Raw genomic sequence first — 12,858 nt, 5'->3', positions numbered from 1 at the left:
TTCAAAGAACTGGTCCTGGTCTGCCGAAGCCATCGGCATCAAGCAGCCTTCAATGGTGTAGCGCCCCCGTAATATAAGACCACCCACCCAGACAGGAACCCCAACTTCATGTAACATTCCAGTGCGTAAGAGAGGACTACCTCCCCCACGGCTACCACCCCGCGCCACATAACCATTGAGAAACATTGATGTCATCATTGAAGTTTGCAGATATGGTTTTACATTTCAGGGTGTGACATAATGATGGAGCCTGACAGAGAAACAACCCCCAAAAGATAAAGCCATCACCTCCAACTCCTCTTTAAACAGGAACACACAAATCAACCAAGAGCTCCTCTGTTCTCTATTAGACACTGTCAAACTCCTCTGTCCTCTCTTGAAGCTTCTGTATCCTCCCAACTCCTCTGTACACCCCATTCTCCTGTCTCCACCAGACACCTCTGCCCTATCCAGGCTCCTCTGTCCTCTCTCCCAGACACCCCCTCTGTCCACTCCAGGCTCCTCTGTCCTTTCCAAACTCGTCTGCTTCAATCAGAATCTGTCTTCCCAAGACTTCCATGTTCTGTCCATACTCCTCTTCCCCTCAGACTTCTCTGTTCTGTCCATACTCCTCTTCCTCCTCAGATGTCTGTTCTGTCCATACTCCTCTTTCCCCTCAGACATTTGTTCTGTCCATACTCCTCTTCCCCTCAGACTTCTGTTCATACTCCTCTTTTTCCTCAGACGTCTGTTCTGTCCATACTCCTCTTTCCCCTCCTCTTTCCCCTCATACTTCTGTTCTGTCCATACTCCTCTTTCCCCTCATACTTCTGTTCTGTCCGTACTCCTCTTTCCCCTCAGACTTCTGTTCTGTCCGTACTCCTCTTCCTCCTCAGACTTCTGTTCTGTCCGTACTCCTCTTTCCCCTCAGACTTCTGTTCTGTCCATACTCCTCTTTCTCCTCAGACTTCTGTTCTGTCCATACTCCCCTCTCCCCTCAGACTTCTGTTCTGTCCATACTCCTTTTTCCCCTCAGACTTCTGTTCTGTCCATTCTCCTCTTTCCCCTCAGACTTCTGTTCTGTCCATACTCCTCTTTCCCCTCAGTCTTCTGTTCTGTCCATTCTCCTCTTTCCCCTCAGTCTTCTGTTCTCTCCATACTCCCCTCTCCCACACCCGATGTGTCTGTACCGCCCCGCACTCGGCTGCAGCCGAACCGCTCGGATCCGGGCTCGTTGGTGGGTGGCTTGAGCGCCTGCGGACCCGGGGTCACTTCGCACTGAAAGGGGTGCTGGCGCTTTTGGAGGGGGGTAGGTTGGTGCACGGCCGGAGCCGTGTTTGAGTTTGTGACGCCACCCACAGGTTGTGGTGAAGTTGGACACCACCGCTGCGATTACTGGGTACCCGGGGGAGATAGTAGTGCAGCAAGATGTTAACCCCTCTGTGGGCAGGGATGATGGCTCCGGGACCCGTTGGGGGAAGCTGGGCGGTGCAGGGCGGTGAGCGGCTGGATGGCACTGTTGTACTCACAGTTATTGACACACACAAGTCTTTGGTAAACCAAGTTGATGGTGGTCGGTGCCCGCAGCCGGCTGCGTCTGGTCCCCCACCCGATTCGGTGGTCTTGGCCTTTCTCCTGCACCGTGTTGTGTACTTGGGCTGCCTGCGCTTTAGCGTCAGGAGTCCGCTCCCCGGCTTGGTAGATGTCGGGAGAGCCCTTTTGCCCGCAGACGCTGGCCCGTGGGATCTCTCTGCCTGTGTGGTGGCTTTCTATCTCCCTCGTTGGGCTGTTGTCTTCAGTCGGGACTTGGGTGGGAAAGGACCTATAGTCCAGACCGCAATCAGTTAATTAACTCAGTCCAGTGGGTTCTGGACCTCGTTTCAGGGTCTGAGTACCTCCCTGTGTGCTCCGGTTTCCGAGTCGGTTCCCTGCGTCGGTACCAGCGGGCCACTACCCTGTCCCGGTCCACCACGGTTCCACCGAACTCTCTTCCCGGCTCCAGCAAGCTAAGGCCACCGTTTGCCTCCAGCCAAGGTACCAGGGCTCCGACCCCGACACCCGTCAGACTCCTTCACTCTACTCCTCTCTACTACTGACTAACTAACCAACTAACTAACGTTTTTCCCGCCTCAGGCTCTCTGAACTCCTCGGTGGGCGTGGCCAACCGCCTGGCTCTGCCCCCCTGGTGTGTCCATCAAGTGTTGAGGGGGGTGACTAGGGTTTAGAGTTTGGCTGATGACACCTTATTGGGGGACAGGTGTAATGCGGGGGTCTACCTGTGACTACCTGGCTAGTCCAGGGCGTCATATGTCCTCTCTCCCAGGCCTCGTGTCCTCTCTCCGCAACCCCCTCTGTCCTCTCGGCCAATGTTCTCTCTCCCAGACCCTCTCTGTCCTCTCTCCCAGACCCCTTGTGTCCTCTCTCAGTGTCCTCTCTGCCAGTGTCCTTTCTCTAGACCCCTCCCTGATTTCCCTTCTCAGACTTCAGCTAATGGCAAATAAAATAATGTCTGTAGACTTTTTTATATCAAGTTTTAATTGTAAGAAAAAACAAAAATAATTCCAAAATCTTAGCCCCCCCCCTTCACAAATCTTTGCAGAACGCCTCCCTCTCCCCCTCCAGCCACGGCTGGAATCTCTTGGTGTTGGGGGTTCAGTTTCCTCTTTCTCTTCTGACTTCTCTATTCTATCCATACTCCTCTCTCCCAGACCCCCTGTGTCCTCTCTCCCAGACCCCCTGTGTCCTCTCTCCCAGACCCCCTGTGTCCTCTCTCCCAGACCCCCTGTGTCTCCTCTCCCAGACCCCCTGTGTCCTCTCTCCCAGACCCCCTGTGTCCTCTCTCCCAGACCCCCTGTGTCCTCTCTCCCAGACCCCCTGTGTCCTCTCTCCCTCAGACCCCCTGTGTCCTCTCTCTCCCAGACCCCCTGTGTCCTTGTGGCGCCCTGGACTAGCCAGGTCGTCACAGATAACATACAAACACCCCTACCCCCATTAGACAGGGACACCAGCCAAACAAAAACCCTTGTTGCTTCCCTCCAGTGTCTGATGTCCACACCAGGTGGGGCGGAGCTAAGCGGTTGGCTCCACCCACCGAGGAGTTCACAGGCCTGGAGGCGGGAAAAGTGACAGAACAACTTAGGAGTGTGAAGTGAGAGGAGTGAGCACTTGGGTGTCTGGGTTTGTGGCCCAGGCACTGACAGCAAGGTTGGCAGACGGTGGTGGCCGTCTGCAGGAGTGGTGGAGCAACGCGGAACCGTAGGACCGGGGTCGGGCGACAGCCCGCTGGTACCGACCGGGGAGCGAAGTGAAGCCAGCATACACAGGCAGGGCCATCGGACCCCGACCAGGCTTGGAGCCGCCGTCAATAGTCAGATCCGAATGTGACTGGAACCCCAGGGGGTTCACAACAGCAAAAGTCCCGATTGAAGGCAACAGCCCACACCGTGAGGGTATACAGCCACTGCCTAAGGCTAGAGACCCAAGGGCCAGTGCCTGCGGGCAAACGGGCTCCTCCGGTACCCATACACCGGGGAGCGGACTACCGTTGGGAATCCATAGTAGTCAGAAGGAGAACATCAAGGTGCAGGGAAAGACAGCCACCATCACCTGTCCGGGGAGAAACACTGCAGCCGGCTGCGGGACCCGTCCATCCAGCCGTTTGGTTTACCGAGGACTTTGTACCTTTCTTCCATGCCATCCGGCACCGCGCCGCGCTGTCCCTGCAACCCTGCACCTCGCCAATCCTGCCTCCCCACAACACCACCGGGCCCCGGGACCACCGACCCCTACCCACGGAGGGGGAAAACAACATCCCAGCTTCTCCTTACCATTGCTCCCGGGATCCCCGTCATCAGCAGCGGTGGTGCCTATCTTCACCACGACCCGTGGGTGGCGTCACGGACTAAATTCCCCAAACCAACCACCCCTTTCACTCACGGGCGAGGAGCGTCGCTCGAGTCCTCGGATCCGGCCCACCGCTCGAGCCACCGAGCAGCCATCGCAACAGCGCCGGACCCGAGCGTTAGCGAGAGCGCAGCAGCGACGGTGTCCTCCCTGCCCGCGACATCCTCTCTCTCCCAGACCCCCTGTGTCCTCTCTCTCCCAGACCCCCTGTGTTTCCTCTCCCAGAACCCCTGTGTCCTCTCTCTCAGATCCCCTGTGTCCTCTCTTCCAGTGTCTCCTCTCCCAGACCCCCTGTGTACTCTGTTCCAGTTTCTACTCTCTCAGACCCCCTGTGTCCTCTCTCAGACCCCCTCTGTCCTCTCTGCCAGTGTCTTCACTCCAGACCCCCTGTGTCCTCTGTCCCAGACTCCCTTTGTCCTCTTTGCCAGTGTCCTCTCTCCGTCTCTGCCAGTGTCCTCTCTGCCAGTGTCCTCTCTCCTAGACCCCCTTGGTCCTCTCTGCCAGACCCCCTGTGTCCTCTCTGCCAGACCCCCTGTGTTCTCTCTGCCAGACCCCCTGTGTTCTCTCTGCCAGACCCCCTGTGTTCTCTCTGCCAGACCCCCTGTGTCCTCTCTGCCAGACCCCCTGTGTTCTCTCTGCCAGACCCCCTGTGTCCTCTCTGCCAGACCCCCTGTGTCCTCTCTTCCAGTGTCTCCTCTCCCAGACCCCCTGTGTCTCCTCTCCCAGACCCCCTGTGTCTCCTCTCCCAGACCCCCTGTGTCTCCTCTCCCAGACCCCCTGTGTCTCCTCTCCCAGACCCCCTGTGTCTCCTCTCCCAGACCCCCTGTGTCTCCTCTCCCAGACCCCCTGTGTCTCCTCTCCCAGACCCCCTGTGTCTCCTCTCCCAGACCCCCTGTGTCTCCTCTCCCAGACCCCCTCTGTCCTCTCTGCCAGACCCCCTCTGTCCTCTCTGCCAGACCCCCTCTGTCCTCTCTGCCAGACCCCCTCTGTCCTCTCTGCCAGACCCCCTCTGTCCTCTCTGCCAGACCCCCTGTGTCCTCTCTGCCAGACCCCCTGTGTCCTCTCTGCCAGACCCCCTGTGTCCTCTCACTCAGACCCCCTCTGTCCTCTCTACCAGGCTCCCTGTGTCCTCTGTCCCAGACCCCCTGTGTCCTCTTTGCCAGTGTCCTCTCTCCAGACCTCCAATGTCCCCTCTCGCAGACCTCCTGTGTCCTCTCTCCAGACTCCTCCCTGACTTCCCTTCTCGAACTTCAGCTGGTGAGAAATAATATAATACATGTGGACTTTTTATTTTATATAAAGTTTTAATTGTAAGAAAAAACAAAAATAATTCCAAAATCTTATCCTCCCCTTTATAAGTCTTTCATAAACGCCTCCTTCTCGCCCTCCAGCCACGGCTGGAATCTCTTGGTGTTGGGGTTCAGTTTGTGGGTGAGCTTCTCGTCCCGGTCGGGGATCATCATGTAAAACTTGAACATGTTGGCCATTTCCTGCGCCCCCGGGAAGGGCAGCTTCTCGTAAACCTCCATGGGGATCTGTTAAACAATTAAAAGAGACGGGATAATAAGGAACCTTTCCTAAAGTCTTGAGAATTTTTTTGCTTTGTTACGAGATGAGGCAAAGTATCATTACATAGGTTAATAAAATCTCGGCCACTAGGTGGCGATGTTGCTTGCAGCTCTAATACAGATCACTGCAGAGCGCCACCTAGTGGTTAAATAAGAAGCTGAGATTTTGTATCACTGTCACCGACCTTGGGGTCTTGGATGGTCTTGCCGGAGACCTTGGACATGATCTGTGCGTACTGCGTCACCGTCAGTTTTTCCGCGCTGAGTCCGATGTCCTTTCCTATGTAATCCTTGGGATTTTTCAGGATGCTGAGAACTGCTGGACCCAGATCCGCCACAGAGATCCCATCCATGGGGACGTCACACATAGGAATAACTGCAAATAAATAAATAAAATTAATGAAGACTTGGCGGTAAAATCAGCCAATCACAAGCCGGAATGCTGATCTCTGATTGGCTGAAGTCTCACCCAGATCGTAGCTGGCGCCGTCCTTCGATTTCTGGGGTTTGGAGTTGGTTAAAAAGTTCTCGAAGTAGAAGGCGAGTCGGACGCTGGTCATGGAGCAGGAAATCGCTCGGAAATACTCCTCCACTTCACCTTTACCGTCAAAGTGCTGAACGTCCAGCTTTCCTCCTGTCAACTTGTTGACGTTCTCCAGGCCGCTGTAGACCACGTGATGCAGGTCCAGGCGCTTGCACAAGTCTGCGATGACTTTACCCTGGAATGTAATATAATATAACTCCTGGGGAACCAAACCAACCAACCTGCCCCTCCATGGGCCAATATCAATCACGGTATACCCGATTCCTGCCCTGCGTGGAGCGCAAATTACATGAAATCATGTGACTGCTCTGGCGACACCTTGTGGTCAATGCTGGTATTGCATTTTTAAACTTAGTTTTTCTATCCCCCACGCTGAAGGATCTTCCATCCCCCACGCTGGAGGAGCCCCTAAACCCCACCCTGGAGGAGCCTCCATCCCACCCGCCCTGGAGGAGCCCCTAAACCCCACCCTGGAGGAGCCTCCATCCCCCACCCTGGAGGAGCCCCTAAACCCCACCGTGGAGGAGCCTCCATCCCCCACCCTGGAGGAGCCCCTAAACCCCACCGTGGAGGAGCCTCCATCCCCCACCCTGGAGGAGCCCCTAAACCCCACCCCGGAAGAGCCTCCATCCCCCACCCTGGAGGAGCCCCTAAACCCCACCCTGGAGGAGCCTCCATCCCACCCGCCCTGGAGGAGCCCCTAAACCCCACCGTGGAGGAGCCTCCATCCCCCACCGTGGAGGAGCCTCCATCCCCCACCGTGGAGGAGCCTCCATCCCCCACCGTGGAGGAGCCTCCATCCCCCACCGTGGAGGAGCCCCTAAACCCCACCCCGGAGGAGCCTCCATCCCCCACCCTGGAGGATCCCCTAAACCCCACCCTGGAGAAGCCTCCATCCCCCACCCCGGAGGAGCCTCCGTCCCCCACCCTGGAGGAGCCTCCATCCCCCACCCTGGAGGAGCCTCCATCCCCCACCCTGGAGGAGCTTCTAAACACCACCATGGAGTAGCCTCCATCCCCCACCCTGGAGGATCCCCTAAACCCCACCCTGGAGAAGCCTCCATCCCCCACCTTGGAGGAGCTTCTAAACACCACCATGGAGGAGCCTCCATCCCCCACCCTGGAGGAGCCCCTAAACCCCACCCCGGATGGGCCTCTGTACTCCACACTTGACGAGCCCCTACCCCCATTTTTACCACTTGCTTTCTCAATGCCAATATGTACTTGGTCTTGTCAATAAAGCTAATTTGAATTTAGTGAGGCCCTGATCCCTGATCGTACCTGTTTCACCTCCTTTTCCTTGCTAAAGTGATCCCAAAAGTTGGTGACCACGAAGGCTCCATACGCTCCGCTCAGTGCGGCCTCCAGGCTCTTCTCATTTTCCAGATCCGCGGACACGACCTCCGCTCCGGCCTCCTTTAGCTTCACAGCTGCTGGTTTGCTGGTGTCTCGAGTCACTGCCCTGACCGCAAAGGTGCGGTCCTTTAAGAGGGCACTGGCGACCGAACCCCCCTGAGCCCCTGAAATTAAAGAGGACACTTTAGGGAATTGCTATGTACGGCACCTGTAATGTTTCTCTAGTTGACTCTCCATCCTGGGTCCTGGCTTTTCTTGTGACCAGATGAATCCTCATTTCAATAGCTGAGCCAGCCCCCTTTCCTGTTATAATCAATATATAGACAATAGGGCTGGCTCAGCTATGCAAATGAGCAGCCAGCCAGCCCCCTCGACACCCAGCTCTGTGCCAAATGCCAAGCTACCAAAAACGGGGATGGAGCGGCTACCAGAGGATCGAGGCACATGGCCTTGCAGGACTTCAATAACAATTCCTTTTTTTTGCCTGGAAAACCCCTTTAAATTTTTTTCCCCTCTGATCTCCGCGTCACTTGCTGATTGCTGCCCTGGCTATCCCGGACTCTGCCTCCGATGATTCACTAGTTTTGACCATGAGTAGTTTGGTTTTCCTTCACCTCGCTTCACCAGTCAGCAACTAATCTGCAGATACAGCCATACATACCAATACCTGCTCACAATATAAATACACTACAGGTTGCAGCATGCCCCCGTGATAACACCTGTCACAAATATATATATATATATATATATATATATATATTATCTGGTGTGAACGCCGCTGTTCTCCTGAATCCGGCGATGTTTTTCTTTTCTTTCTGTGCCTCTCCATTCCTGAGATATGGCCACTTGTTCCCTGTAAATATACATAGTCCTTTTCCACCAAGTAGGCGTGGTCTTCACTCTTTTCTGGGAGCGTGTTGTAGGGGACCACGCCCACTTGGTTATCAAGGTGAGATTTGTGTATAGGACATAAAGGGCCATATCTCAGGAATGGAGAGGCGCAGGAAGAAGAGAAAAACATCGCCGGATTCAGGAGAACAGCGGCATTTACACCACGTAAAAAAAAAAAAATTACATATTTATTGTAAATGACAAGTGCCTTTATCAGAGTTCCTGTCTTCTATTAATAAATGGTTACCAGGACTGAGAATTTGCAGAAATACGTCATATACCACAGTTGGTTCCTAAAAAGTCAAACACCAGCATGAGTGACCTCTGCCGAAAGCCACCACTCCTTCTGCAATGTATACGAGTGCCCCCATTCATTAGTGGCCTCTGGACCAGTAGAACCAGTTTCCATTACTTGCAGAATACAAGGCAACCGCCCCGCAGGACACAACGTGACCGATAATCACCCTGCAGGACTCAAGGCGGCCGGCGATCATCCTGCAGGATACGAGGAGACTGGCGATCACCTTGTAGGATACAAGGTGGCCAGCAACCGCCCTGCAGGGTATATGACGACTGACAACCGCCCTGCAGGACACAAGGTGGCCAGCAACCGCCCTGCAGGACACAAGGTGGCCAGCAACCGCCCTGCAGGACACAAGGTGGCCAGCAACCGCCCTGCAGGACACAAGGTGGCCAGCAACCGCCCTGCAGGACACAAGGTGGCCAGCAACCGCCCTGCAGGACACAAGGTGGCCAGCAACCGCCCTGCAGAATACAAGGTGGCTAGCAACCGCCCTGCAGGACACAAGGTGGCCAGCAACCGCCCTGCAGGATACAAGGTGGCCAGCAACCGCCCTGCAGGATACAAGGTGGCCAGCAACCGCCCTGCAGGACACAAGGTGGCCAGCAACCGCCCTGCAGGATACAAGGTGACCAGCAACCGCCCTGCAGGGTACAAGGCGACCGACAACCGCCCTGCAGGACACAATATGATCGACAACCGCCCTGCAGGACACAACGTGACCGACAACCGCTCTACAGGACACAACGTGACCGACAACAGCCCTGCAGGATACAATATGATCGACAACCGCCCTGCAGGACACAAGGCGACCGACAACCGCCCTGCAGGACACAATATGATCGACAACCGCCCTGCAGGACACAAGGTGGCCAGCAACTACCCTGCAGGACACAAGGTGGCCAGCAACCGCCCTACAGGACACAAGGTGGCCGGCAACCGCCCTGCAGGATACAAGGCAACCGGCGATCGCCCTGCATGATACAAAGCGATCAGCAATCGCTATGCAGGATACAAGGTGTCCTACAAGGTGACCAGTGATCTTCCTGTAGGATACAAGGTGACCGGTGATCTTCCTGTAGGATACAAGGTGACCGGTGATCTTCCTGTAGGATACAAGGTGACCAGTGATCTTCCTGTAGGATACAAGGTGACCAGTGATCTTCCTGTAGGATACAAGGTGACCGGTGATCTTCCTGTAGGATACAAGGTGGCCAGCAACCGCCCTGCAGGGTATATGACGACTGACAACCGCCCTGCAGGACACAAGGTGGCCAGCAACCGCCCTGCAGGACACAAGGTGGCCAGCAACCGCCCTGCAGGACACAAGGTGGCCAGCAACCGCCCTGCAGGACACAAGGTGGCCAGCAACCGCCCTGCAGGACACAAGGTGGCCAGCAACCGCCCTGCAGGATACAAGGTGGCTAGCAACCGCCCTGCAGGACACAAGGTGGCCAGCAACCGCCCTGCAGGATACAAGGTGGCCAGCAACCGCCCTGCAGGATACAAGGTGGCCAGCAACCGCCCTGCAGGACACAAGGTGGCCAGCAACCGCCCTGCAGGATACAAGGTGACCAGCAACCGCCCTGCAGGGTACAAGGCGACCGACAACCGCCCTGCAGGACACAATATGATCGACAACCGCCCTGCAGGACACAACGTGACCGACAACCGCTCTACAGGACACAACGTGACCGACAACAGCCCTGCAGGATACAATATGATCGACAACCGCCCTGCAGGACACAAGGCGACCGACAACCGCCCTGCAGGACACAATATGATCGACAACCGCCCTGCAGGACACAAGGTGGCCAGCAACTACCCTGCAGGACACAAGGTGGCCAGCAACCGCCCTACAGGACACAAGGTGGCCGGCAACCGCCCTGCAGGATACAAGGCAACCGGCGATCGCCCTGCATGATACAAAGCGATCAGCAATCGCTATGCAGGATACAAGGTGTCCTACAAGGTGACCAGTGATCTTCCTGTAGGATACAAGGTGACCGGTGATCTTCCTGTAGGATACAAGGTGACCGGTGATCTTCCTGTAGGATACAAGGTGACCAGTGATCTTCCTGTAGGATACAAGGTGACCGGTGATCTTCCTGTAGGATACAAGGTGACCGGTGATCTTCCTGTAGGATACAAGGTGACCAGTGATCTTCCTGTAGGATACAAGGTGACCAGTGATCTTCCTGTAGTATACAAGGTGACCGGTGATCTTCCTGTAGGATACAAGGTGACCGTTGATCTTCCTGTAGGATACAAGGTGACCGGTGATCTTCCTGTAGGATACAAGGTGACCGGTGATCTTCCTGTAGGATACATGGTGACCGGTGATCTTCCTGTAGGATACATGGTGACCGGTGATCTTCCTGTAGGATACATGGTGACCGGTGATCTTCCTGTAGGATACATGGTGACCGGTGATCTTCCTGTAGGATACATGGTGACCGGTGATCTTCCTGTAGGATACATGGTGACCGGTGATCTTCCTGTAGGATACAAGGTGACCGGTGATCTTCCTGTAGGATACAAGGTGACCGTTGATCTTCCTGTAGGATACAAGGTGACCGGTGATCTTCCTGTAGGATACAAGGTGACCGGTGATCTTCCTGTAGGATACATGGTGACCGGTGATCTTCCTGTAGGATACATGGTGACCGGTGATCTTCCTGTAGGATACATGGTGACCGGTGATCTTCCTGTAGGATACATGGTGACCGGTGATCTTCCTGTAGGATACATGGTGACCGGTGATCTTCCTGTAGGATACATGGTGACCGGTGATCTTCCTGTAGGATACATGGTGACCAGCTATCACCCAGCAGGATATGATCCGAGCAGTGGTCGCCCTTCAGAATACAGGCTGACCGATGTTCGCCCTGCAGGATACCGGCTATACCACTAATAGAGGCTGCATGTTCATGTGTTTATATCCATAGATATCCTCAAGAATTTCCAAAAGTAAACATGTAAGACATCTGGTTTCTTGTAACATTAACCCTTGAATATGCAACTTTCCATAAGTGAAGTAGTGCGGACCCCAGTGCAGCGTCACCACCAGTATCCACAGCCGCCGTGCAGATAGGGGTGCATGTGTATCTGGGCCCCCAGATCGTGGAATGTACTTGTGCCCTGTGATACCAAGGCCCCAGTACAACATCTGTCCCCCTGTAAATCCTACGCCCCGGCTCACCGTCTGGTTTTTATTTTTTGTCTTGGAGCAGAGAGGCCCAGGAGGGAGAGCGGCTCCTGCAGCCCACTGACCTGCACTCGCCTGCGGCCCCCTGACCTGCACTCGCCTGCGGCTCCCTGACCTGCACTCGCCTGCGGCCCCCTGACCTGCACTCGCCTGCGGCCCCCTGACCTGCACTCGCCTGCGGCTCCCTGACCTGCACTCGCCTGCGGCCCCCTGACCTGCACTCGCCTGCGGCCCCCTGACCTGCACTCGACTGCGGCCCCCTGACCTGCCCTCGCCTGCGGCCCCCTGACCTGCACTCGCCTGCGGCCCCCTGACCTGCACTCACCTGCGGCCCCCTGACTTGCACTCGCCTGCAGCCCCCTGACCTGCACTCGCCTGCAGCCCCCTGACCTGCACTCGCCTGCAGCCCCCTGACCTGCACTCGCCTGCGGCCCCCTGACCTGCACTCGCCTGCGGCCCCCTGACCTGCACTCGCCTGCGGCCCCCTGACCTGCACTCGCCTGCAGCCCCCTGACCTGCACTCGCCTGCAGCCCCCTGACCTGCACTCGCCTGCGGCCCCCTGACCTGCACTCGCCTGCGGCCCCCTGACCTGCACTCGCCTGCGGCCCCCTGACCTGCACTCGCCTGCAGCCCCCTGACCTGCACTCGCCTGCAGCCCCCTGACCTGCACTCACCTGTGGCCCCGAACACCGTGATAATCTTCCTGGCAGACATGAGGTCTCTGGAGCTGTGTGTACAAGGAGTGCGGCCGTGCCCAGTGACTCAGCACAGTAATCACAGGGCAGGTTATGTAGGGAGAGGGGATCTGCAGGGCTTGGAGGAGGTTTTGGGCGCGTCCGCTGCTTGTTATGTCACGCAGAGTCAAATCTCACATGGAGAATAAAGACCTTTCTCTGAAAAGCTGGGCTCCATCCAATCAGTAAAACATGGGGACTGTGCAGTGACCGCCGTACTGACCAGACACAGCGCCATTTCTGACCTTATAGAGGGCGTCCTCCCTGCTGTCATTCTCTTCACTTTTCTTCTTCATCTGATCCAGACCTTCACGATAACTTCTCCCATCTGTTACTCTGCACAGCCTGACACCTGGATGATTTCAGCTCTTTG

The 12,858-nt window shown here is 56.0% G+C and overlaps 1 protein-coding gene across 1 annotated transcript; it reads right to left on the bottom strand.

Moving 5' to 3' along the window:
• Positions 1 to 5,166: 5,166 nt before the first annotated feature.
• LOC142246465 (nmrA-like family domain-containing protein 1) lies at positions 5,167 to 12,533 on the bottom strand. Its single transcript, XM_075319523.1, has 5 exons — positions 12,426 to 12,533; positions 7,276 to 7,514; positions 5,920 to 6,169; positions 5,636 to 5,826; positions 5,167 to 5,417 (listed from the first exon to the last, which is right to left on the bottom strand). Exons 1-5 carry the CDS (start codon positions 12,463 to 12,465, stop codon positions 5,235 to 5,237), a joined length of 903 nt encoding a protein of 300 aa, XP_075175638.1. The 5' UTR covers positions 12,466 to 12,533; the 3' UTR covers positions 5,167 to 5,234.
• Between the last annotated feature and the right edge of the window lie 325 nt (positions 12,534 to 12,858).

This window comes from Anomaloglossus baeobatrachus, chromosome 7 (assembly GCF_048569485.1).
Source record: "Anomaloglossus baeobatrachus isolate aAnoBae1 chromosome 7, aAnoBae1.hap1, whole genome shotgun sequence".
Lineage (NCBI taxonomy): Eukaryota > Metazoa > Chordata > Amphibia > Anura > Aromobatidae > Anomaloglossus > Anomaloglossus baeobatrachus.
Note: the sequence above shows the minus strand (reverse complement) of the source record. Positions and strands in the feature narration are given on the sequence as shown.

Bases quoted from the DNA above. Each gene is read 5' to 3' on its own strand.
- LOC142246465 (XM_075319523.1), bottom strand. From the start codon at position 12,465: ATGTCTGCCAGGAAGATTATCACGGTGTTCGGGGCCACAG. The intron at 6,170-7,275 runs GTACGATCAGGG...ATTACATTCCAG, and splicing joins AGGAAAAGGAGGTGAAACAG to GGTAAAGTCATCGCAGACTT. The intron at 5,418-5,635 runs GTCGGTGACAGT...ATTGTTTAACAG, and splicing joins AGACCATCCAAGACCCCAAG to ATCCCCATGGAGGTTTACGA.